Below are 27,359 nucleotides of genomic sequence, written 5' to 3' on the forward strand. Positions count from 1 at the left end.
CTAAGCTGAATAGACTTACACTGAGGAAGTGACTTCTGGTCCACACACAAACCCCTATGTGAGCCGGGTAGTCTTATTTCAGGTCATATTGGCCAGAAGAGGATAAGAGAAATGCTGGAAACGATTGGTTAGTATTATAATACATTTTATACATTGTGAGGTAGCGCTTTCATTCACATAGGGGATCACTCGCTTGCAGCCACAAAAAACAGATCCGGCACGGGTTTTCCATAAAACAATCATAGTGCCTTCGGTTTATTCAGCATCATAAACCATCAAAGCAACAGGAAACAGCATATAGTCAGCATAGCGTCCATTACAGAGTTCAGCTCTGTTATCCTGTAGTCATACAAGTTATGCACTGTTCAACGCGCAGGCTTTCTAGCCACCAAGTTATCTCACCCTGTCAGGGCTTCCTCATGCTGCTTCACCATGCTGCACACGTTCATTCCCTCCAGGGAACTAACAGGCACACGTCGCCATTACTCACAGCCACTTCACATGCTGTTAGCCAGGAAGCCCCATCTCAGCGGGACCTTCCACACTGGACCAACTGGGTCCCAGCATTCACCATATCTGACCTACCCTGGCCACCATATATGGTACGTAGCCACGCCCACCGGGTCACATGGCTATGACCTCATCACAGGTCCTTGACCCATTCACACACTCTTTGCACTAGCGTCCTTAAACACACCCCCTGGGTGGGTTTGTAGGTAACTGGGTTTGTTGGTAACTGGGTCCACCCGTCTCCCCAGTTACCTAGAGACTTCTCCCTGACACATTGACAACACGTCAGCAGTATCACTGCTGATCAATACACACATCAGTCTCCATCTCAAGGCCACCCACCTTGAGATACATAACGGTCATTCATGACTCTGCCATTCATCCTCTCTCCTGGGACATCCACATAGCGCCCCCTAGCGGACACAGTGGTCATTACACCACAACATATTTAGAGGAAATTAGGGGAAAATCAAATGGGGGGAGCACTTTAATTTAACCTCTTAGCGACCTCCGCTATACTAGTACTGTGCAGGTCGTTTCCCTCCCTTTGATGTGGGCTCTGGCGCTGAGCCCACATCTTTCCCAGCAAATATCAGCTGTTTTGAACAGCTGACATGTGCCCAGAATAGCCATGGGTGGAATCTCTGACAGCGGTATTTAACGGGCGCTTCCGGCCGTCGTGCTGGAAATACGCCCACCGGTGACCTCTGTCACATGAATGCGGGTCATCAGTGGATTGGCATGACAACCGGAGGTCTCCTGGAGACCTCTATGGTTAGTGCCAGATTGCTCTGAGCGACGCCCGATGGTCGGCGCTAATAGTAAGTCAGCAATTTTGTTTAGAGGCAATCTGATCATTGCCTGTATGTAGCAGAGCCGATCGGGTTGTGGCAGCTTCTAGCCTCGGCGTACGGGCATTTCAATATGGGTAAGACACCTTTGTTTCCCTAGCAGTTTTTACCATACTGTGATTGTTGGTCAGTATTGAGGGGGCCTTTCTTAGGGTTATTGATCCTTGGTGTATGCCACCTACATGTGGTTATACTTCTCCTCCCCTTGGGTATTTTTTGGCTCATAGAGATAGATTTACTCCATTGATTTCCCTTACCACTTGTTTGAACATATCTCACCTCTCCTGTCCTTCTTCAGCTAGGGTGCATTTCCTGGCCCATGTCTGAGGAACCAAGCAATATTTATATACAAGTGATCTTTATTGCATGTTTATTTTTGGTTCCCTGATGGGTACATTACTGATGCCTGTTTCGTCATACCACAAGTTGCATTATCATTCACTGGTTTTTATTGCTTGAGTATTGTGTACAGTATTTGGTATTTATTATATGCACCTTTTTGCCCTGTTTATTTACATAATAAAATTTACATAATTTTGCATAAACTCGGCCTTATTAAGTTTTTTGACTAGCATTATACTGTATACTTACCCCCTCTTTGAGATATAAGCTCTTCTGGGTGCTCTGATGGTTCTTTTTGGTTTATGGAGGGTATCTCAGTAGCTAATTATGCCTCTTTCATTGTTCTTGAATCCTGGCTATGTATTCCCATATTTGGTATCGCTGGGTTCATAATCGCCTGACGACTAAATGGCGTTGCGAGAAGAAAAGTCAAACGCCAGAATTACGTTTTTTTGGTCGCCACAACATTTCATTAAAATGCAATAACGGGCGATCAGAAGAACGTATCTGCACCAAAATGATAACATTAAAAACGTCAGCTCAGCGCGCAAAAAATAAGCCCCGAGATCACGAAAAATGGAGACGCTACGGGTATCGGAAAATGGCGCATCTTTTAACAAACTTTGGATTTTTTTTTCACCCCTTAAATAAAAAAAGAACCTAGACATGTTTGGTGTCTATAAACTCGTAATAACCTGGAGAATCATAATGGCAGGTCAGTGTTAGCATTTGATGAACGTGGTAAAAAAAATCCAAAAAAACATTGTGGAATTGCACTTTTTTTTGCAATTTCACCGCACTTAGAATTTTTTTTCCCGCTTTTGAGTACACAATATGGTAAAAACAAATGGTGTCATTCAAAAGTACAAGTCGTCCTGCAAAAAACAAACCCTCACATGGCCATATTGATGGAAAAATAAAGTTATGTCTCTGGGAAGAAGGGGAGCAAAAAACAACGGCAAAAATGAAAACGGGTAGGGTCTCTAAGGGGTTAAGCAACACTGAATGATATATATTTAAAGCCACACTTACATTGGAGGAGTATTGGACATGGATATTAAGTCATCCTTCAGTCTGATCAGCTCTCGGAGTTTTGGATATTCCTCAAACCGGTCGGCTAATCCTAAACAGGACATGGAAAAGGTGTTAGCAGGTTCTGGAAAGAAGCCCTGAAATCCATGTGCAGACAATCAAGCATTACTTCCCGGGCAGTACAAGATCAGACAGCAATCCCATGTGTGTCTGGCCGCCTCTAGACAGGAACTTATTAGAGGGCTAAGCCCTGACCTCCTTGCCAATACATATACATTATGTACTTCCCAGGGGCAGGTGACGGACCTCAGATGAAAGCATATGAATATTGTAAACCTTACCAAATGCCTCAGAGAAATACACCAATGACGATGACTGTTCTGAAGGATATAAAAGCTTTTAGGAATACCCCATAAAAGTAATAAATAAGCAGAGGAAAGTCAGAAATAAAGAGCACACTAATCCGACAGCAAACATCATACCGACGTCTCTGATAAAGTTCTGAGGTCTGTGGCCCGTATCAACAAAATGCTGGCAATAGTCGTTGTGGGGATTCAAGCTCTGGGTTCCCTGCAAAGAGAAATGGTTAAAGGCCAATGAATGTAGTGTCATGGAGAAGGGATTGGTTAGATAAATAAATCCAATAATTCTGTAATACAAGTAGCAATTACAGACATATTAATGTCCATGAAAGAGTCCTCCACAGTAGTGTGGACAGATATAGAGAGCGCGCACTGAGGACACCTTCATCAGTCATACTGGGATAAAGATGGATTCTATCACAAGGATTTTTCAGAAGATGGTCCAAACCACAAGTGCAGAACCTATTATGGGCCAAGTGCCAGAAGCTAGGATTGTACCAGTCCCAATGGCCACATAAAACTTGTAGGGGAATCTTGACTGGACATATATAATGACCGTATTATATATGTCATAATCTAATAAATGAGGTTCTCAGTTACCCCATTTAAAACTCGAGAAAAATAGCTGTCCCCATAATTTACTGAACACAGAGTCCGAGATGGCTGTGGGCCACATAGAATGGCATCACGGGCCACATATGGCCCCTGGGACACAGGTTGTGCCCACTGGTCTATACTTCAGTGTTCACGTGGTGTATTTGCTGAGGATTTCAGCGCTATGTAAGGTGATGAGAATTCATAAAATCTCATCCATGTGATGCAGATGTTTTTTACATGTCACCTTAGATCAGGTCCTGGTCACTTTGCACATTTTCACCCTTTCATTGTATAGTGGTAAAAACTGCAGTGATTCTGCAGTAACATCAATGGTGTGAATAGTGTGAGTGGTAAATGCTCCAAGTTACAGAATCCTCAATATCAATGATTAGTATCCAAAGAACGTAATGGTAGGTGCACATGTGGCAGAAAAGTTTTACCACGTGTGGATGCATCATTGGGTTTCTAGGATCTTAATCATTTGCAATAATAAATAGCCTAAGTTACAAAATCCCCATTTAAAGGGCTACTTTCAAGCTTAAAAGATATACCTCATCTATAAGAGAGGGATAACAACATCTTGATCGCTGGGGGTCCGAGTACTGGGACTCTACTGATAGAGAACCAACCAGAGCTCTGAAGATCCTCATGTGAACGGAGTAGGGGGTGATCATCCACACGTCTGCACCATTAATTCAAATCTTATAGGAGTGCTGAAAACCAGCTGGGCGCAGGTCTTGAAAATTCTGGCGGTAAGGCTAAGAATGAATGGAGCAGGAGAGTGCATGATCCACCACCACGTCTCTCACACAAGGCTCTTCAGAGCCCTGGTTCTTGGGATTGGTCTGACTCACCATGATCAGAAAGGTATACCCTATTCCATGGAGAGGGGGAATAACCTCTAAACTTGAGCATACCCTTTGAACCAAGTGTTACGTGTTACAGAACCACTCAGCACCCAGAAAATGTTGTGCAGTTATATGTATGTATAATAGGTTCTATGTGAGATGCATGTCCATAATGCATCAGCCCACAGGCTGCGCCCCTGGGCAGAGGGGACGCGATATTCTCCTTTTGTCCACCCTCCCCCCACCTTTGTAATTCCCACAGTAAACATCGGCAGGCTCCGGCCACCTGCGGCTTTTGTAATGCATGTCTGGCCTGCCGCTTTTCTATTGGCCTGCCCTCTGTATCTGTGTGATATATTCTGTGTCTTGTGAGTAAAGTGTTGCCAGACTGGAAATACATGGAGAAGCAGTGATCTTTTATATGCGCCCATGTAACCAAGGAATTCCAGTCAGCGTCATTCATTCAGACTCCAGCCAACGCAGAGCGGACCTCCGAAAACATGGGGTGGTACTGAAAGAGGTACCCCAGCTTGGGTAGACCCCGTTACACCAAGGTCTACACTGAACTGAAAAACGGCAATTTGTATGTGTCCATTCATGTGGATGGAAATTTCAATACTATCCCCAGAGTTACCCTAGAAAAAAGTTTTTCCAGCTCACCTATGTGAAATGAACCCTCAAGTGCAAGGACTCAGCTGTGTCGGCAGCAGGGGGAAACAATAGAGGCAAGTTTCCAGCAACAGAAAGCGTGATTAAAAGCAAAAATGTATTTCATTAAAAAGACAGAATAAAATAGGGGTAGTCCCCGGGAACTGTGCCCTGTCAATGCAATAGATCTGACGTGTTTCGAACTAGGTAGCTCTTATTTATAGTCTGGCCAGTGGTTTTAATCACACTCTATTGGACCTGTTGCTGGATACTCACCTCTAATCCCACAGTTGCCCTGTACATGCAGAACAGAATATTGGGCTTTACGGCTGGCACAGATTTTAGTTCTTTCATGCTTTCTTTGCTAACCACACAGTTTCCAGGCACCAGAGCAGATGACGGTCTGCTGTTGGGGCACCTGTCTGATAGGCGTACAGTAGATAAACCAATGAGCAAATCCGCAGAGCAGATTATATATACCGTATACAGAATCTACGCACATGACGAGAACAAAATTACACAGGAAATGATAAAGCACATTTACACAGTTGCTCAAAGGTTTACATAGGTAGAACCCGTAAAAAAACGTTGAGAAGGGAATTAAACTTTAGATTCCTTTAATAGGAAGTACAACAGAGGTTCTGTTCACATCACACTTCTGATTTTACTAGTTCAAAACAAACACAATGAAGACTCCTAATGAAAGTCAATGGATATCCTCAACTGCACCGCTGACAAAAAGAACTGCTGCGTATGATGGAAGTCCTATATAAAGCACAGAGCTGGAGAATAATCAGCGAGGACCATGGGCTGCAAAATACAGTGTTCCTTACTGATCCAAATAGGTTTAAAGTTTATGCAGAATTTTACCAAATATGTGGGAAACATTAATACAAGCAAGGTACTAATACTGATAACAATTTTCCGCAGCATTTTCCTTCAACCACAAACTGCTTTCTTTCAGATTAAGGCCACAGATGGCGGAGCATGTGGTGGCACAATTCCATCAGGAAGATATGCAATGTTCCTGGCCATCCACAACCTGTTAAAGTGCAGATGTTGGCCCCGGACAGACAGGGCCGAACACTTACCTGCCCTCACACAGCTCCAGGTACACACTTCTGCCATAACATTGGGTTTAGCCAATGCCCCATCCCACCTTCCCCTCTAATAAAAGCTATGCTTTATTAATATTCTTACTTATTAGGCCTTTTTCACACTGCAGTCTTTTGCCATCAGTCACAATCCGTCGTTTTTTGAAAAAAACGAATCCAGCGTTTTTTCATGCTGGATCCGTTTTTTTTCTCATAGACTTGTATTAGTGACGGATTGTCACACGTTTCATCAGTCTTTTGACGGATCTGTCGGAAATTCTGTGTCCGTCGGCTGGATACAACAGACATAGTAACGTTTTTGTCAATGTCGAAAAGTCGGACAGCGACATCTGTCGTTGACTATAGTGGAAGCCTATGGGTGCACGATCTGTCACTGGATTATTTTTTTCAACGGAGCATGTGAATCATTTCTCTTCCTTTAATTTAACCCCAAAATCCATTCTCTCTCTCTCTCCAGAATCCTGTTCCTTTAAATTCCTACAGATCCAGCTTCAACGGATCCGTCAAGATAACGGATCCAGTGCATCAGTTTTTTGCAATCTTTACAAGATCCGTTTTTTTTCACACTTTGACAGATTGTGACTGATGGCTAAAATCTGAAGTGTGAAAGAGGCCTTAGTAGGAATTACATCAGCAGCAAAAGTGCTGAAAGAATTGACGTGCTGAAGGTGTAAAACTGCAAGGAAAAAGTAAGCAGTGTGTGCATGACGCGTCAGGAAGCTCAATCACTTGGCTGGTACTAGGAAATCCTTAGGGTTTTGTGAGAAATCTGCAACGTTTGCACAGACGCAGTCTAAAAAATAAAGTTATTAAGGCAATAAAAAATACAACCCTTAGGCAGTGTTCACACGTCGCGTTCCTGATGTTTTCCAAAACTAAGGTGACAACCGCTTTTACAAAATGAAAATGCTCAGCTAAATCAGCCAGGTTGTATGAGGAGAGAAGAAATGGGTGGAATACACAGATTTCCTGTATTTCAGCCGACGTTCCTTGGTAATATTCCTCATCTGATAAAGTCCGGTATCTGCCACAGTCCAGGTCCCTTCTACGTCTGACTTTAGCCATTGTCAGCCCACCCTCAGTTTTCTCCTGACTTTAGAACCGGTGACCCTTCTTTAGCAGTAATGAAACACGGTGCTAAGGCCGGCGTGCTCGGTAACACAGTAGGAACAGCATCTTTACAATGCGCTGGAAAGCCGAACGTCACAAGATGGATTACCAGGAAGAATTCAGTCTGAAGAAATACCTGGCTTGGTTCTGTTGCTGATTACATGTCCACAGTAGAGTAATGGCTTGAGACAAGTCAGGAGGCTAATTGACTTTTCCATTTGTGAAACGTGAAACCACTCAGCGGAATATATTAGTAACCTTCCACATTAGCTCGAACCTTTGATTTTATGCCATTCGTTCGACTACCCCTTTGTCATTTTATGTGACAGCCATTTCCCCGGGCGCTCGGAGAAAGCTCTGGTAAGCAGATTTTCCCAAGGAGCCCTCACACAGTACGTTGTGTACTGCAGGCACTGACTTTATGTAAGGAACGATGCAAGACCTTTCTCCAGAAAACCTCAAACAGCAGCCAGCTAGGGAATCAGACCATTAAATCCTCCTTCCAATACTCTACAAAGTCTTATAATCCGACACCTTTTACCTGTGAAGCAGCGTAATCAGACATTTCACATGACCAGAGGCAGAAAACTGGGAGGAGAACCAGCTAGGAATTTCATCCACACTTGGGGGATGGCTGCTGTACCCCCCAGGGAGTTTGGGTGAAGAGCAAAGGACACACCTGTCAGACAGCCACACCATAAAATGGAAGCCCTCAAGTGATATGTAAGGTCAAACTTAGAGACCCCAAGTTGTAGTGCGGACTTGACCTAACAGGGCTTCCCATAACATAAAATCTTAATACTAATTAGGACAGCGCATCATTCATATACGTAGTAGAGAACATAATAATCCTATTACAAACTAATTATCAGTATCTATTGCTGCATCAACATTCTACCAGCACTACAGGTCCTAGATTTCCTTTCACAAACTTCCCAGCACACATTGCTCTGGTAATTGATAAATGGTTTGCCTGACCAGAGTTGAAAGCCGTCCTCTCTGTTATGTAATTAGTCTTGGGATTTCAGCTGCTAGATAACAGGCAATGGAGAGCAAGTTAGACAGATGGGAGTCACCTAATGGCTTGCACTTTGGAGTGATTATTTGGGGGTAGGACAACATCAATTGTAAGAAAGTTCATCTTTATAGATAAATGCCCTCTATTATGTGACTTCCGGATATGAAAGGAGCCCTGATTTTCAGCTTCGAGCTCCAGCCCTGGGTGGTCTTCTACTGGGTTTGTGTCTGACACAGAATAGCACTTCATGTAAACAGCAGCACTTTTCTTGTTCTTGGTGTTTATACAATTTGGGGGTGCAAAGATGTATTATCCAAAATCTATATTAATTTCAGCCGCATTCCAAAACTGATACAAAAAATATACACTTCTTTATTCACCCAGGAATATGCAAAGTTTCAACCAACAACTAAGACCACAAATGGTTGAAATGTTGCTTCTTGAATAAACCCAGTATATTTTTGTCATATGATCACTTCCATCGCTAAGCCAGCTCCATTGCCTGTATACAAATCGTCTGACTTTGTTATTTAACTGGCCCACTCAGGCAGTCCCCTTCACACACTACTCTGGTCATGTGCTGACATGGGAAATGCTGTCCAGATGTACATTTCTTTAGCTGGAAATCACCCTGAAAAAGAGATCACGGTGTCTGAACATCCAATGACCATTTAATCTTTTAATGATCCAATGCATTAAATGAAGAATATGAAAAATAAAAAACTGAAAAAGGAGAAATACATTTTGCAGGGATCGTTCTGTAAGGATGAGCTCAGTAAATACCTTTAGGAAAGTGCTAGAATCTTTGTAAATTTCTTCTTTATAGGGAAGGTTCTCTTCCTCCTTTTGTGGTTCAACTGTATCCTGGAAAATAACAAGATTATACATGACTCAATTTAGGAACCATATATATATTAAAAAGCATTGAAATCATGAAAACTACGTGTTCTTCACTGACCCATCACAGTACCTGCATCATACCTTGTATATACCATCCTCAAATCAAGCATGCTCTCTGAATCACAAGATATCTGTCTAGTTATCGGACATGCGCTCTAAAGAGAGGACATGGGTACAGTTCAGCACTGTGGCCATCATTGATAAGCAGGTTAACCCCTTTACCCCCAAGGGTGGTTTGCTCGTTAATGACCGGGCCAATTTTTACAATTCTGACCACTGTCCCTTTATGAGGCAATAACTCTGGAACGCTTCCTTGGATCCCGGTGATTCTGACATTGTTTTTTCGTGACATACTGTACTTCATGATAGTGGTAAAATGTCTTTGATATAACTTGCGTTTATTGTGAAAAAGAACTGAAATTTGGTGAAAATTTTGAAAATTACACAATTTTCCAACTTTTAATTTTCATGCCCTTAAGTCACAGAAATATGGCACACAAAATATTAAATAAGTAACATTTCCCACATGTTTACTTTACATCAGCACAATTTTGGAACCAAAATTTTTTTCCGTTAGGAAGTTATAAGGGTTAAAAGTTGACCAGCGATTTCTCATTTTTACAACACCATTTTTTATTTTAGGGACCACAAAACAGTTGAAGTCACTCTGAGTGGTCTATATGGTAGAAAATACCCAAAAGTGACACCATTCTAAAAACTGCACCCCTGAAGGTGCTCAAATCCACATTCAAGAAGTTTATTAACCCTTCAGGTGCTTCACAGGAATTTTTGGAATGTTTAAAAAAAAACAAAAAACGAACATTTAACTTTTCTTCACAAAAAAAGTACTTCAGATCCAATTTTTTTTATTTTACCAAGGATAACAGGAGAAATTGGACCCCTAAAGTTGTCCAATTTGTCCTGAGTACGCCAATACCCCATATGTAGGATGGTACCACTATTTAGGCTCATGGCAGAGCTTGGAAGGGAAGGAGCGCAGTTTGACTTTTTCAAATTAAAATTGGCTGGAATTGAGATCAAATACCATGTCAAGTTTGGAGAGCACCTGATGAGCCAAAACAGTGGAAACCCCCTAGAAGTGACCTCATTTTGGAAACTAGACCCCCTAAGGAACTTATCTATATGTGTGGTGAGCACTTTGAACCCCCAATTGCTTCACAGAAGTTTATAACGTAGAGCCGTAAAAATAAAAAATCATTTTTTTGGGGTAAAAATGATCTTTTCGCCCCAAATTTTTTATTTCCACAAGGGTAACAGGATAAATTGGACCCCAAAAGTTGTTGTACTATTAATCCCGAGGACGCCGATACCCTATATGTGGGGGTAAATCACTGTTTGGGCGCACAGCAGAGCTCGGAAGGGAAGGAGCACTGTGACTTTTTCAACGCAGAAAAGGCTGGAAATGAGATCGGACACCATGTCGCATTTGGAGAGCCCCTGATGTGCCTAAACAGTGGAAACCCCCCAATTCTAACTTCAAACCTAACCCCAACACACCCCTAACCCTAATCCAAACCCTAACTTTAGCCCCAACCCTGACCCTAATGGGAAAATGGAAATAAACACATTTTTTTTTATTTTATTATTTTTCCCTAACTAAGGGGGTGATAAAGGTTTTTGTTATTTACTATTTATGGCGGTTTTTATGTTTGGCAGCTGTCACACGCTAAAAGACGCTTTTTATTGCAAAAAGAAGTTTTCGCATCACCAGATTTTGAGAGCTATATTTTTCCATATTTTGGCCCACAGAGTCATGTGAGGTCTTGTTTTTGCGAGACAAGATGACTTTTTTTATTGGTACCATTTTCAGGCAAATTACTTTTTTTAAATCGCTTTTTACTATGATTTTTGGGAGGCAGAATGAACAAAAACCAGCAATTCATGAATTTCGGGGGGGGGGGGCGTTTACACCGTTCTGCGTGTGGCAAAATTGATAAAGCTTTTTTATTCTTTGGATTAGTACAATTACAGTGATACCGCATTTATATCTTTATGTTTTGGTGCTTTTATACAATAAAAACAATTTTATATAAAAAAAATTATTTTTGCATTGCTTTATTCTGAGAGCTATAACTTTTTTATTTTTTCGCTTATGACGCTGTGTGGCGGCTTGTTTTTCTGGGACAAGATGACATTTTCAGCAGCACCATGTTTACTTTTATATCCATATTTTTGATCGCGTGTTAGTCCACTTTTTGTTCAGCGGTGTGATGATAAAGCATTGTTTTTTCCCTTGTTTTCACTGAAAGGGTTAACTAGTAGAACAGTTTTACAGGTCGGGTTGTTACGGACGAGGCAATACTAAATATGTGTACTTTTCTTGTTGTTTTTTTATTTACATAAAGAAATGTATTTATTGGAAAAATATTTATTTTTTTTTTATTTAAGAATTTAAAAAAAAAATATTTTTACAGTTTTTTTTTTTTACATTGTCCCAGGGTGGGACATCACTGTATAAAGCCAGATCGCTGATCTGACACTTTGACAGCACTGTGTCAGATCAGCGATCTGACAGGCAGTGAAGGAGGCTTCTCAGGTCCTGCTCTCAGCAGGCACTGAGAAACCACCTCCCTGCAGGACCTGGAAGGACCTCGCTGCCATCCTGGATCCGGTGGTCTGTCGGCAGGGAGAACTTCAGAACGCGATCACATCGCCCCCTCCCTGCGCGATGCTTCTCTATGCCACCAGAACGCTGTGATCATGTTTGATCGCAGCGTTCCGGAGATTAAAGTGCCGGGAGTGGTCCATGACCGCTCCTGGCACTTAGTGCCGGATGTCAGCTGTGATAATCAGCTAACACCCAGCCGCGATCAGCCACGCTCCCCCTCCGTGAGCGCAGCTGATCGCATATGACATACTATCCCATCCATGGGCATTGAGGCCCAGGGCACATGGACGGGATAGTATTTCATATGTCAGAAAGGGGTTAAAGGGGTTGTCTGGCCTTAGGGTACATGTTTTCACTGACTCTGTGACCACAGAATTGTGAATCCTCACAGCGTGCGCACTGCACAGATTCTCCTGTGTCGGGAGTGTGACAAGTATGGGATTGCATACATGCAGTCACATGCTGAATAGATGAGCGAGGCTGGACACGTCTAGTTGGAATGTGGCCTGGAGTATGTAAATCAGATAATCTGCAGTCACATGACTGCCGCTCCCAGCTCCAGCACCGGAGAATCCTCACAGAGCACGCGGTGTGAGGATTCACAAATCTGCAGTCACATGGAGTGACTGCAGACTTGTACTCCAAGTCCAGAAAACCCCTTTCATATTAAAGGATTACCTTCCATCTTCAATCCACCTTGGACAAACCAGAGTTCAGTTTTTTTTTCTCTTTGCTAAACCGAATTGTTTGGTGGGGGTTAAATAACCCAAGGGTCTGTCTTTATAAGGCTTAATTTACTTGTTCAATTTTCACAGTCTGTGTATGGACGGCAATTTCTGGACTAGTTACAGGTCTCCTGACCCAAACTTCGCAGCCCGGTATACACTTATGAGGCTTTAGTGTCTGAGTCAGGAGACCTGCAGCCGGTCCAAAAATTAGACCATACACAGACTGTGGGACTTGGACAAGTAAATACAGCCTTCAGACATCTTTGATGCAAGTACGCGATCTATCCGTGATTTTACAACACATACCCATTATAGTCTATGGGGCTTTTCCCATGTCCATATTTTTTCTTGGCCCATGTGCCCTTGCCAAAATCACAGAGTAGTGTTTGTTTTTTTACTGGCAGTACAGATGACAAGGGCTAATACAAGTCTATAGGTTTGTGAAGAACACGCACAACACAGAGGTGGCATCGGTACAGTCCATGTGCTGTCCGTGATTAGCATTAATGTGATTTATCCATATGTGAAAATCACTGATGAGACATTGATTGTAAAAACGCACAATGATGAATATGTGATCCAAAACAATGACGATGCCAGGACCACATTTTTTACGTATGAGAAAAGCACTGAAGTCTGAATGCGGCCTAAGACTGAGTCCAGACCAGAGTCCAGATTCATTCAGGGATTTAGCAGACCAGTCAAGATGCACATAGACTGATAACACATTCATGTGAATTGTACCCTTAAAGCGGAGATCAACTCAAAGAACAGCTCCGATGGGCTCTTAGGCCATGTGCAGTATTTTACATCAGTATTTGGTGACTTTTTTACTTTAATATACATAAGCCAAAGCCAGGAGTGGGTGATAAATCCAGAAGTGGTGACGTGTTTCTATTATACTTTTCCTCTGATTGTTCCACTCCTGGTTTTGACTTACAAATACTGAGGTAAAAAAGTCACCAAATACTGAATGTGTGAATGTGGCTTATTCTACATCTATATCCCACTCAAAACAGCGGAGAAATGTGAAACCGTTTGCAGCTGATAGCACAGGATTTTAGCTTCCATATCCACAGTGATTAGGTTATTGTCGGCCATTTTGTTCTTCCCTTACAGCTTATCCTGAGGTCGCACAAGCAACAGGCCAATACTGTGTGTGTGTGTGAAGGGTGGCCACTAATATAAGTCACTTTCGTCTGCTGTGATGCTTGGGATAGAAGGAAACGCCATGCTGTGCATTAAGCCACTCAGATGTCGCAGTCAGTGCTGACTGTTTGCCGTGTCGTACATGGGCTCAGGCTCGCCATTTGCAGGAGCGTATTAGGCCCTGCAGGACACAATAGGATGCCTGTCAGTATAACAACAGAGCAGCATACTGTGGCATTGGGTCAAGATCCAGACAGCGACCAACCACAGAGTGTAACAAAAGGAAGAAGGTGAAAAAACAAAATGGAGGTTACACCTTACACATTACTTCATCATAGAGCTACGTGTTAATGCAAAATATTAAAATTGTTAAAAAACTTTTGAAATGCAGCATCACAGAAGCAAATTATTTAGTAGGAAAAAAATGAATTTTGTCAGAAGATTTTTCTCAATTCTAATGTGACTCTGATGAGGTTTCCTTTATGTGAAGCACCATTACCTTGCATTCTTCCACCACTTCTTCACTAGCCTCCCCTTCCTCTGGAGGTTTCCTCTTCAGATTAGGTGCCGACGTGTCATATGAAGATCTTTTATATAATAAAAAATGCATTGTTAAATTTTACTTTATAATGCAAAATACAATTCTAGGAAATAAAAATGTTTTGCTTGTTTCATAATACGAGCTGCTTCACAGCCAGAATGTATGAGACCAGCACACTGATCTGGAAAAAGTAGAAATCAAAGGAAGAGTTGAGGGGTTCATTCAATACCGCATTTCTGCGAGTTTTTTTTGGTGTTTTCAGAATATTTTTATTTTGGTGGAACCAAAATTTGTCTTTTCATTTGTGCCCGATTTGAATAGATGCGCACACAGCAGGTGACATAAGTATTGAACACGTCACCAATTTTCTAAGAATAGATTTCTAAAATTATGTTTGACTAAGGGCGTTTAACATGTCAGAAACACGTCAGTGGTTTAACTTTCCCACCTTTCCTAATTTTTAAATGGATTACAAATAAAGAACTATTACGTTTTTACCGGGTGGAAGTGCCAAATGCCTTTACTTCTTTCTATAAGTAATGCACTCAGCCACCATGGTCTGTATGCATGCACACAACACAAGACTCCATTGCTGAAAAAAAGTAGGCTTTAGACTAGTCTATGAAATACTGTGATTATATAGTCTGGTCAGATGAGACCAAAATTGAACTCTTTGGATGCCATAATACACACGTTTGGAGGCCAAAAGGCACAGGTTAGCACGCCAAAAACACCATGCCAACAGTGAAGTTTGGAGGAGGAAACATCACGGTGCGGGGAAGTATTTCAGCATATTGCAATGGCAAACGTCATATAATTGATGGAAGGATGAATGTACAAATGCACCCAGATATTGTTGATGAAAACCTGCTATTTACCAGGATGATGAAGATGAAAACAGGGTGGACATTTTGGTAAGACAATGATTCCAAACACAAAGCCAAGGAAACTCTCAATAGGTTTCAGAGAAAGATAATAAAGCTGCTAGAATGGCCCTGGCAATCACCTGACCTGAATCCAGTAGAATATTTATGGAAGGAACTAAAGCTCAGCGTTCATAGAGGGAGCCTTCAGGATTTGAAAAATCTTTGTGTTGTAGAATAGGCCAAAATCACACCTGAGCAATACATGCGACTAGTTTCTCCATACAGGAGGCACCTTAATGCTGTCATCATCAACAAAGGCTTTTGTAAATTTCAGTAAGCGTGACCAATAGTTTTTCTGTGTCATTTCTCATTATTATACATAACAATTTCTGGACATCTATGATTTGATGTATTTGCCTGTATGGATTGGATGGGTTGTTACCCACATCTGGTGAGAATTTCATGTCAATAGTACCTTTAGAAATACATTTACTTAGAAAACTGGTGACGTGCTCAATACTTATCACCATTGTGTATTGATATCTATACACACATACTCCTCTCTAATGTGCCCATAGTTTACAATTTTAAGTGTGCCCTGAGAATGCATTTATTCAGACTGGCCTACCACCTCAACACATTAACCTAATCTATCCCTGCATGGCACAACCAAAAGTTTTTACCATAACCAGGTTCCCCGCATCATGTTCCCACATGCTTTATGCACCATTAGCCCTCTGTGTCTGTACTGTTACACACTTAACATTATGGCTGGTCCATACAATCAGGGCAACTGTTACCACCCACCTTTCGTGTCTACCTCTTTCCTCATAGACTGTAAGCTTGCGAGCAGGGCCCTCATTCCTCTTGGTATCTGTTATGATCTATGTGATTATTGTTATGATGTAATGTCTATCGTCTGTACAAGTTCCCTCTGAAATGTAAAGTGCTGCGGAATATGTCGGCGCTATAGAAATAAATATTATTTACAGTGACTTACCGACACATTTCTCTGGCTTCTGCAATTTCCCTTTGCTCATCTTTGCTGTTTAGCACGGCTCCAATGTTGTCGGCGCTTTCTGCACCCAGCTATAGAAAATACAAGCGCGTACTTATTGATGCCTTATTACTAAGCTTGGCCATATAACTCTCATTCTGAATATCAGGGAGGGTCGCAACCTTTAGATACACCTGATCAAGAAGTCTTAGCGATGCGCCTTGACTCCTAATATTGGGAAGACCCAATGTGTTAGCAGTTTTCTATACATCTGGGATCAACAGACATTATCACAACCACAAAACTTGCTTCTGCCACCAAATCAGTGCAATAGCGATTCTGAGTTTTTCATTGAGGACTACTCCTTCCCCGACGTTAGATGCGTCACGGCAAATCCACAGACCACAACAAAGCTAAATATGCAGAAAAACAAAGAGCCTGTAAAAGCAAAATGATGCCAAATCGGTAATAAAACCCAATTTAAAAGATGCTGTTTAGCCCCAAACACATGCACACAAATAAAAAAAATCATTAATAAATGTCCCCAAAAGTGGACGACCTCTTTAAGGCTAAGTGCACACGTTGCAGAAATGCTGCGGAATTTTCCGCACCCTCCTGCTGCAGGGAAAATGCATGCGGAATTCGCATGCGTTTTCCCACGAAACACTAGCGTTTTGCAAGCAGTTTTCGCCTCTCAGCGCGACCGTGACGTTATCTGGGGTGATTCACGCAATGCATCCCTGGGGACAGAAGATGCTGGCAGCGTGGCTGAGCGGCGGGAAGGACTCAGGGGCCATCAGAGGGTAAGTATATCCCGATTTTTTATTTTAATTCTATGTTTTACAGGAATATGGTACCCAGGGCATAGGGGACAGTCTCCTCTCCTCCAGACCCTGGTACCATGCGCACTTGGAGCGCTCACTTTACGAATGGTGGGCATAGCCACTTGCATAAAGTAAGCATTTCAATGCAATGCTATGGTGGCGGAATTGCCGCGATTCCGCAGAAATAATGAACCTGCTGTGGATTTTACTGCTATGCGATTCCGCAGCGGTAAAATCCGCAGCACGGGCACAGCAACTGCGGAATCCCATAGGATTGCATGGGATGCGTTTTATTAGCGTTCTTTTAAGCGTTTTCGCTGTGGCAAAAACGCTTAAAAACGCAACGTGGGCACACAGCCTAATAGTGGCCCAATCGTGGGATTGTTCCAGCCATATATATTGGAGCCCGAGTCTGTGCTCACAATGGCCGCAGGGTTTCTAGACTTAAAGGATGAATCATGTGGAGTTTGACCATGAGGAGATCCATTATGAGGCAGAAAGATCGGAGTTTGCAGCTCGTTAAGACCCCATATGTAATAAAAAGGTTATATCACAGACACGAAGCGGCCATATAGGCTACACTGCTGCCAATGCCACCCGGTGGTCTCTGTACCCCAGAGGTCGCCATTGCTTCTATAATAATAAATGCCCTAACCAGCTTCCGGTTGTAACAACTTCCGTCCAGTTGTAACCGGTGACGTCACCACACACACACGCACATGTTAACCCTCAACACACCACACCGCCTCAACACACACTCCTCTCACCTTTCACCTCCACTCATGTCCACTCACTCTTTCACTCCACATACGTTCCTTTCTCTCACACTCACACCGTCATCGTCGCTGCCCCGACATCTTCCTCCGCCGCCGCGATCCAGGATCCAGACGTTCTCCAGGCCGCCGACATGTTCTTGCGGGACGCCATCTTGGATGTCGTGAAGTCCAGCGAGATTCAAGATGGCGTCGCCGCAACAATATGTCGCTGGCATGGACGACATCGGGATCCAAAAAGATGGCGTCGGCGAAATCTCGCGAGATTACGCCGACGCCATTTTGGATCCCGATGTCGCCCATGCCAGCGACATGTTGTTGCGGCGATGCCATCTTGAATATCGCGGGACTTCACGACATCCAAGATGCCGTCCCGCAAGAATATGTCGCTGGCGTGGGCGACATCGGGATCCAAAATGGCGTCGGCGTAATCTCGCGAGATTTCGCCGACGCCATCTTTTTGGATCCCGATGTCGTCCACGCCAGCGACATGTTGTTGCGGCGACGCTATCTTGAATATCGCGGGATTTCACGAAATCCAAGATGGCGTCCCGCAAGAACATGTCGGCGGCCTGGAGAACGTCTGGATCCTGGATCGCGGCGGCGGAGGAAGATGTTGGGGCAGCGACGATGACGGTGTGAGTATGAGAAACGGAGTGAGAGAAAGGAACGTATGTGGAGTGAAAGAGTGAGTGGACATGAGTGGAGGTGAAAGGTGAGAGGAGTGTGTGTTGAGGCGGTGTGGTGTGTTGAGGGTTAACATGGCAAGAGGTGTGAGGCTGTGTGCACACGCTGCGGATTTTGCTGCGGTTCCGCAGCGGTTTTGGCCGCTGCGGACCCGCAGCAGTTTTTGCTGCGGTGTACAGTACCATGATTCCCTATGGGAATCAAAAACCGCAGTGCAGACGGTGCGGAATTTTCCGCGCGGATTATCTGCGGTTTTCAATCCGCAGAAAGAATTGACATGTCAATTCTTTCTGCGGATTCTCCTGCGGTTTGCCATCTCCTCTATTGAGGAGATGAAAAACCGCAGGTCTTTTGACCTGCGGTTTCACCTGCGGATTTTACAAAATCCGCGCGGATGAATCCGCACCTAATCCGCAGCGTGTGCACACAGCCTTAACGACGTCGGTGAAATCTCGTGAGATTTCGCCGACGCCATCTTGCATTCGTGAAATTGCGTCATATACCTCACGCCGACTTGCTGTGCGGACGCTTGGCATTGCCTGTACCACCATAACTACTGCTGCCTTGGTCCTATGCCTGTTTACTGCCGGTGTCTAATTACAGGGCCAATTTGCCTATATTGCCATAACTACTGCTACTTGCTCCTCTGCCGGTGTCTAATTACAGGGCTAATTTGCCTCTACCGCCATAACTACTGCTGCCTTGCTCCTCTGCCGGTGTCTAATTACAGGGCTAATTTGCCTCTACCGCCATAACTACTGCTGCCTTGCTCCTCTGCCGGTGTCTAATTACAGGGCTAATTTGCCTCTACCGCCATAACTACTGCTGCCTTGCTCCTCTGCCGGTGTCTAATTACAGGGCCAATTTGCCTCTACCGCCATAACTACTGCTGCATTGCTCCTCTGTCGGTGTCTAATTACAGGGCTAATTTGCCTCTACCGCCATAACTACTGCTGCATTGCTCCTCTGCCGGTGTCTAATTACAGGGCCAATTTGCCTATACCGCCATAACTACTGCTGCCTTGCTCCTCTGCCGGTGTCTAATTACAGGGCTAATTTGCCTCTACCGCCATAACTACTGCTGCATTGCTCCTCTGCCGGTGTCTAATTACAGGATCAATTTGCCTCTACCGCCATAACTACTGCTGCCTTGCTCCTCTGCCGGTGTCTAATTACAGGGCCAATTTACCTCTACCGCCATAACTACTGCTGCCTTGCTCCTCTGCCAGTGTCTAATTACAGGATCAATTTGCCTCTACCGCCATAACTACTGCTGCATTGCTCCTCTGCTGGTGTCTAATTACAGGGCCAATTTGCCAATACCGCCATAACTACTGCTGCCTTGCTCCTCTGCTGGTGTCTAATTACAGGGCTAATTTGCCTCTACCGCCATAACTACTGCTGCCTTGCTCCTCTGCCGGTGTCTAATTACAGGGCTAATTTGCCTCTACCGCCATAACTACTGCTGCATTGCTCCTCTGCCGGTGTCTAATTACAGGATCAATTTGCCTCTACCGCCATAACTACTGCTGCCTTGCTCCTCTGCCGGTGTCTAATTACAGGGCTAATTTGCCTCTACCGCCATAACTACTGCTGCCTTGCTCCTCTGCCGGTGTCTAATTACAGGATCAATTTGCCTCTACCGCCATAACTACTGCTGCATTGCTCCTCTGCTGGTGTCTAATTACAGGGCCAATTTGCCAATACCGCCATTACTACTGCTGCCTTGCTCCTCTGCTGGTGTCTAATTACAGGATCAATTTGCCTCTACCGCCATAACTACTGCTGCCTTGCTCCTCTGCCGGTGTCTAATTACAGGATCAATTTGCCTCTACCGCCATAACTACTGCTGCATTGCTCCTCTGCTGGTGTCTAATTACAGGGCCAATTTGCCTCTACCGCCATAACTACTGCTGCCTTGCTCCTCTGCCGGTGTCTAATTACAGGGCCAATTTGCCTCTACCGCCATAAGTACTGCTGCCTTGCTCCTCTGACTGTTCACTGCCTGTGTCTAATTACAGGGCCAATTTGCCTCTACCGCCATAACTACTGCTGCCTTGCTCCTCTGCCGGTGTCTAATTACAGGGCCAATTTGCCTCTACCGCCATAACTACTGCTGCCTTGCTCCTCTGCCGGTGTCTAACTACAGGGCCAATTTGCCTCTACCGCCATAACTACTGCTGCCTTGCTCCTCTGCCGGTGTCTAATTACAGGGCCAATTTGCCTCTACCGCCATAACTACTGCTGCCTTGCTCCTCTGCCGGTGTCTAACTACAGGGCCAATTTGCCACTACCACTTCATAACTACTGCTGGGCAATTACAGGGTCAATTAGTATCTGTTTACTCTACAATACTCCAGGACGCCTTCTTCACTGCCAGATAACTGCCAAATAGACTCCTTTACCTGTGCCAACATGAGTCATAACAAAAAGTATGCCCATGCCAGTGAAAGGAAAGCAGCTTTAGCACTATGACAAAAACAACGCCGTGCTAATGAGACTCCTGAGGAAAAACACCATCGCCTTGAGAAGATTAAGGCTTATAAACGCCGTCGCCTCACACACGAATCCCCTAACTCTAAATCCATAAGATTGGCTGAAGAAGCCTCTGCACGCCGTCACCGCCGACAACAGACAGCCTCTTCCTCATCATTATTATTAGACTCACAACAGGATGCTTCCACATCAGCATGTGGAACAATTTACTGCTACACTTCATCCCATATGCCGTTCACTGACATAACTAATCAGCAATCTGTTTCTGCCCTATCAATACCACCATTCAATACTGATGCACAGTATGCCAATGCCAGTGAAAGGAAAGCAGCTTTAGCACTACGACAAAAACAACGCCGTGCTAATGAGACTCCTGAGGAAAAACAGCATCGACTTGACAAGATTAAGGCTTATAAACGCCGTCGTCTCACACACGAATCCCCTAACTCTAAATCTATTACATTGGCTGAAGAAGCCTCTACACGCCATCACCGCCAACAACAGACGGCTTCTTCCTCATCATCTATAATAATAAATGCCCTAAGCAGCTTCCGGTTGTAACAACGTCCGTCCAGTTGTAACCGGTGACGTCACCACACACACGCACATGTTAACCCTCAGCACACCACACCACCTCAACACACACTCCTCTCACCTTTCACCTCCACTCACTCTTTCACTCCACATACGTTCCTTTCTCTCACTCCGTTTCTCATACTCACACCGTCATCGTCGCTGCCCAGACATCTTCCTCCGCCGCCGCGATCCTGGTTCCAGACGTTCTCCAGGCCGCCGACATGTTCTTGCGGCGACGCCATCTTGGATTTCGTGAAATCCCGCGAGATTCAAGATGGCGTCGCCGCAAGAACATGTCGCTGGCGTGGACGACTCGGGATCCAAAAAGATGGCGTCGGCGAAATCTCGCGAGATTACGCCGACGCCATTTTGGATCCCGATGTCGTCCACGCCGGCGACATGTTCTTGCGGCGACGCCATTTTGGATCGGCGAAATCCCACGATAGTCAAGATGGCGTCGCCGCAAGAACATGTCGCCGGCGAGGACGACGTCGGGATCCAAAATGGCGTCGGCGAAAACTCGCGAGATTTCGTCGACGCCATTTTGGATCCTGACGTCGTCCACGCCGGCGACATGTTCTTCCGGCGACGCTATCTTGACTATCGCGGGATTTCACGATACTCAAGATGGCGTCGCCGCAAGAACATGTCGCCGGCGTGGACAACGTCTGGATCCAGGATGGCGCCGGCGGAAGAAGATGTCGGGGATCGTGGAGCAGCGGCAATGACGGCGTGAGTATGAGAGACGGAGTGAGAGAAGGGGTCGTATGTGGAGTGAAAGAGTGAGTGGAGATGGTGAAAGGTGAGAGGAGTGTGTGTTGAGGAGTGTGTGTGTTGAGGGTTAACATGGCAAGAGGTGTGATGCTATCACATCCCCCCCCGATGCGATAGCATCGGGCCATAATCTAGTATAACATAATACCGCTGTATAGAAATGTGAGGTCTAACAATAATAATCGTGCTCTCGGCTTTCACAGACACAATGTATCGATATGGAGCGCTTATTTTCTACACTGGACATTTGTGTGAACACAGCCTGAAGCCCACCGGGTATTGGGTAAGGGTCCTATGGTGAGTGGGGGCTGGGCATGCTGACATTGGCAGCATGGTACAATAACATATTACAAGGCTACCAATATGTCTGCCTCATCTACATCGGCCCTGTGTATGGGCTGAGTGGGACCTGAGACATGCAACCTGTAACCATGCAGTACTACAATCCCCAGCATGCACTGCACACGCCAGTCCCTATGACCACAGGATCATTACTTGCTTGGCCAGCAGATTCCTGCGCAGCTTCTGCCGGGCTCGGATCTCCTGCAGACGGCTGTTCATCGCCTCTCAGCTCCCGGTTTCCCGGTTGTCGATGCTCCAATAGGGTTTCTGCGCGTCGCAGTCTGATGACATCATGACAGCGTTTCCCTGCACAGGAAGGTTCCGAGCGGCCATCTTTGATTCGGGCACTTGACCTGTTGGTCTGTGTTATGCCCGCAATGTTCTACTTCCCGTAGTCTTCACTGTAATAACAGAGACAGGAGAGTAACCGCTCACTAATATCTCCGGTGCTGGGGACAATGTCATCAATTAAAGGGGTTGTCCTGAATTTAAAAATAAATACATATCTCCCTCACTTACTCTCTTGCGCGCCTACAGCGGTGTGATAGGTTTTTAGTCCACTTTTTTTGTGGTACAGCAAGAGCTGTACATCTACTATGTGGTTTCTACACATAGTACAATGTGAGGGCTGAATATATTGCTCCTGGCTGTTACATATATATGTGTCAGTAACATGCATACGTGTCAGTTACATACGTGTCAGTCACATACGTGTCAGTCACATACGTGTAAGACACATACATACGTGTCAGTTACATACATAAGTCAGTTACATACGTGTCAGTCACATGCATACGTGTCAGTTACATACGTGTCCATTACATGCGAGTCAGTCACATACGTTTCAGTCACATGCATACGTGTCAGTTACATACGTGTCCATTACATGCGAGTCAGTCACATACGTTTCAGTCACATGCATACGTGTCAGTTACATACGTGTCAGTCACATGCATACGTGTCAGTTACATACGTGTCCATTACATGCGAGTCAGTCACATACGTTTCAGTCACATGCATACGTGTCAGTTACATATGTGTCAGTTACATACATGTCTGTCACATACAAGCGTGTCAGTCACATACATACAGTATGTGTCAGTCACATACTTGTGTCAGTTACATACAAGTCAGTTACATACATGTCAGTCACATACATACGTGTCAGTTACATACATGTCAGTTGCATACATACAAGTCAGTTACATACGTGTCAGTCACATGCAAACGTGTCAGTTATATACGTGTCAATTACATATGAGTCAGTCACATATGTGTCAGTCACATACATACATGTCAGTCACATGATACGTGTCAGTTACATACTGTATGTGTCAGTTACATAAATACGTCAGTTACATACATGTCAGGCACATACATACGGTACGTGTCAGTCACATATTTGTGTCAGTTACATACATACAAGTCAGTTACATACATGTTAGTCACAAACATACATGTCAGTCACATACATATGTGTCAGTTACATACATACAAGTCAGTTACATACGTGTCAGTCACATGCAAACGTGTCAGTTACATACGTGTCAATTACATATGAGTCAGTCACATACGTGTCAGTCACATACATACATGTCAGTCACATGATACGTGTCAGTTACATATGTGTGAGTTACATACATGTCAGTTACATACATGTCAGTAACATACAAACGTGTCAGTCACATGCATAAGTCAGTTACATACATACAAGTCAGTTACATACGTGTCAGTCAGTTACATACATGTCAGTCACATACACATGGTATGTGTCATATACATACGTGTTAGTCACATACATATGTGTCAGTCATATACATACGTGTCAGTCACATACATATGTGTCAGTCATATACATACGTGTCAGTCACATACATATGTGTCAGTCATATACATACGTGTCAGTCACATACATATGTGTCAGTCATATACATACGTGTCAGTCACATACATATGTGTCAGTCATATACATACGTGTCAGTTACATACGTGTCAGCTACATACGTATCAGTCACATACATTCATAGTAACATAGTTAGTAAGGCCGAATAAAGACAATAGTCCATCCAGTTCAGCCTATAAAATTCTGTCAGAATAAATCTCCAGATCTATGTCCTTCTAAAGAACCTAACAATAACTGTAAGATACAATATTGTTACGCTCCAGGAAGACATCCTGGCCTCTCTTGAACCCTTCGACTGAGTTCGCCATCACCACCTCCTCAGGCAAGGAATTCCAGATTCTCACTGCCCTAACTGTAAAGAATCCTCTTCTATGTTGGTGGAAAAACCTTCTCTCCTTCAGACGCAGACAATACCCCCTTGTGACCGTCACCTTCCTTGGTATAAACAGATCCTCGGAGAGATATTTGCATTGTCCCCTTATATACTTATACATGGTTATTAGATCGCCCCTCAGTCGTCTTTTTTCTAGACTAAATAATCCTAATTTTGCTAATCTCTCTGGGTATTGTAGTTCCCCCATCCCCTTTATTAATTTTGTTGCCCACCTTTATACTCGCTCTAGTTCTATAATATCCTTCCTGAGCACCGGTGCCCAAAACTGTACACAGTACTCCATGTGCGGTCTAACCAGGGATTTGTACAGAGGCAGTATAATGCTCTCATCATGTGTATCCAGACCTCTTTTAATGCACCCCATGATCCTGTTTGCCTTGGCAGACGCTGCCTGGCACTGGCTGCTCCAGGTGAGTTTATCATTAACTAGGATCCCCAAGTCCTTCTCCACTTCAGATTTACCCAGTGGTTTCCAGATCAGTGTGTAATGGTGATATTGATTCCTTCTTCCCTTGTGTATAACCTTACATTTATCATTGTTTAACTGCATCTGCCACCTTTCGGCCCAAGTTTCCAACTTATCCAGATCCATCTGTAGCAGTATACTATCTTCTCTTGTATTGACTGCTTTACATAGTTTTGTATCATCTGCAAATATCGATATTTTACAGTGTAAACCTTCTACCAAATCGTTAATATATATATTGAAGAGAATAGGTCCCAACACCGACCCCTGCGGTACCCCACTGGTCACAGCGACCCAGTTAGAGAATATACCATTTCTATCAGTAAGGCTAGTTTCACACTAGCGTACTGAGGCGCAGCGCAGGGCCGCCGAGCCCTGCCCCCGGCCGCACCTCCTCCGGTCATCTCCTCTGATCGCTTGATGCTGCATGTGATCAGCGTGCCCTATAGTTAGCGTTGACGGATGCGTTCGGCGCAGGTCACCGCACAGTCAAAAAGTCACATGCGGAGGCATCTGCATTCATCGGCACGGCCTGCGTACCTAATGCTAAAGATAGGGTACGCAGGCCGCATGCCGTCAGAGGCGGGGCTGACCAGAGGAGGTGCAGCCGGGGGCGGAGCTTCACGGAGGAAGCCCGCAGCCGTCTGCAGCTCCTCCATACGCTAGTGTGAAACTAGCCTTAGCCAGTTACTTGCCCATTTACACACATTTTCCCCCAGACCCAGCATTCTCATTTTGTGTACCAACCTCTTGTGTGACACAGTATTAATCGCTTTGGAAAAACAAAGATTTACCACGTCCAATAACTCACCTTGGTCTAGTCTATAGCTTACCTCTTCATAAAAACTGATTAGGTTTGACAGGAGCAATTCCTCATAAACCCATGCTGATATGGCGTTAAACAGTTATTCTCATTGAGATAATCCAGAATAGCATCCCTCAGAAACCCTTCAAATATTTTACCAACAATAGAGGTTAGATTTACTGGCCTATAATTTCCAGGTTCACTTTTTGAATATTGGTACCACATTTACTATGCGCCAGTCCTGTGGAACAGACCCCATCACCATAGAGTCCCTAAATATAAGAAATAATGGCTTGTCTATTACATTGCTTAGTTTTCTTAGTACTCGTGGGTGTATGCCATCCGGACCCGGAGATTTATCTATTTTAATCTTATGTAGCCATTTCGCACCTCTTCTTGGGTTAGATTGGTGGCCCTCAGTGGCGGATTAAGTGGACTATGGGCCCGGGGCTGTTCATAAAACCTGGGCCCCTGTACCCCCCTTCCCACCTGAGCGCTGCGGTCCCCGTGCGGGAATTGACAGCCGTACGGACCGCAGCACTTGGTTTGCTGCGGGTCCATACGGAAAACCCGCCACCATTCCACCACGTGTGGACATGGCCTAAAAAGACGTTGCACATAAGCTGTAGGCCTACGGCCAATACGCACAAAATCGCCCAACGTGATCCTGGCCATAGGGGATCCACTTTAATGTCCCCACTTTAATTTGAAGTCCCCTTACTTCATCCATTGCAGTCCCCTATCACCCACTCACTTCATCTGCAGTGCCGCTTCATCATTTGCAGCCCCTTATCCCCCCTTCCATTTTATCATGTGCAGTCCCCTTCCCCCCCAACTTCATGTGCAGCCCCACTCCCCCATCATCATGTGCAGTTAATTTTGCCCCCACATCATGTGCAGTCCCCCTTACCCCCAATTCATCATGTGCAGTCCCCCTTACCCCCAATTCATCATGTGCAGTCCCCCTTACCCCCAATTCATCATGTGCAGTCCCTCTTACCCCCAATTCATCATGTTCAGTCCCACTTACCCCTTAATTCATCATGTGCAGTTCCCCTTACCCCCAATTCATCATG

General features: G+C 44.4%; 1 protein-coding gene across 1 annotated transcript in view; it reads right to left on the minus strand.

Annotated features, from left to right (window-relative positions):
* METTL14 (methyltransferase 14, N6-adenosine-methyltransferase non-catalytic subunit) overlaps nt 1-23,026 on the minus strand; it is a 39,893-nt gene extending 16,867 nt beyond the window's left edge. The window contains exons 1-6 of the mRNA XM_073571861.1: nt 22,869-23,026; nt 16,247-16,335; nt 14,339-14,426; nt 9,217-9,297; nt 3,218-3,305; nt 2,736-2,826 (exon numbers count right to left, since the gene is read on the minus strand). Of these exons, the coding sequence (XP_073427962.1) occupies nt 2,736-2,826; nt 3,218-3,305; nt 9,217-9,297; nt 14,339-14,426; nt 16,247-16,335; nt 22,869-22,934 (503 nt within the window). The 5' untranslated portion in view covers nt 22,935-23,026. The remainder of the gene's footprint in view (nt 1-2,735; nt 2,827-3,217; nt 3,306-9,216; nt 9,298-14,338; nt 14,427-16,246; nt 16,336-22,868) is intronic.
* Nucleotides 23,027-27,359: the final 4,333 nt, after the last annotated feature.

This window comes from Dendrobates tinctorius, unplaced genomic scaffold (genome assembly GCF_039654945.1).
Source record: "Dendrobates tinctorius isolate UK_male_01 unplaced genomic scaffold, ASM3965494v1 ptg000030l, whole genome shotgun sequence".
Classification (NCBI taxonomy): Eukaryota; Metazoa; Chordata; class Amphibia; order Anura; family Dendrobatidae; genus Dendrobates; species Dendrobates tinctorius.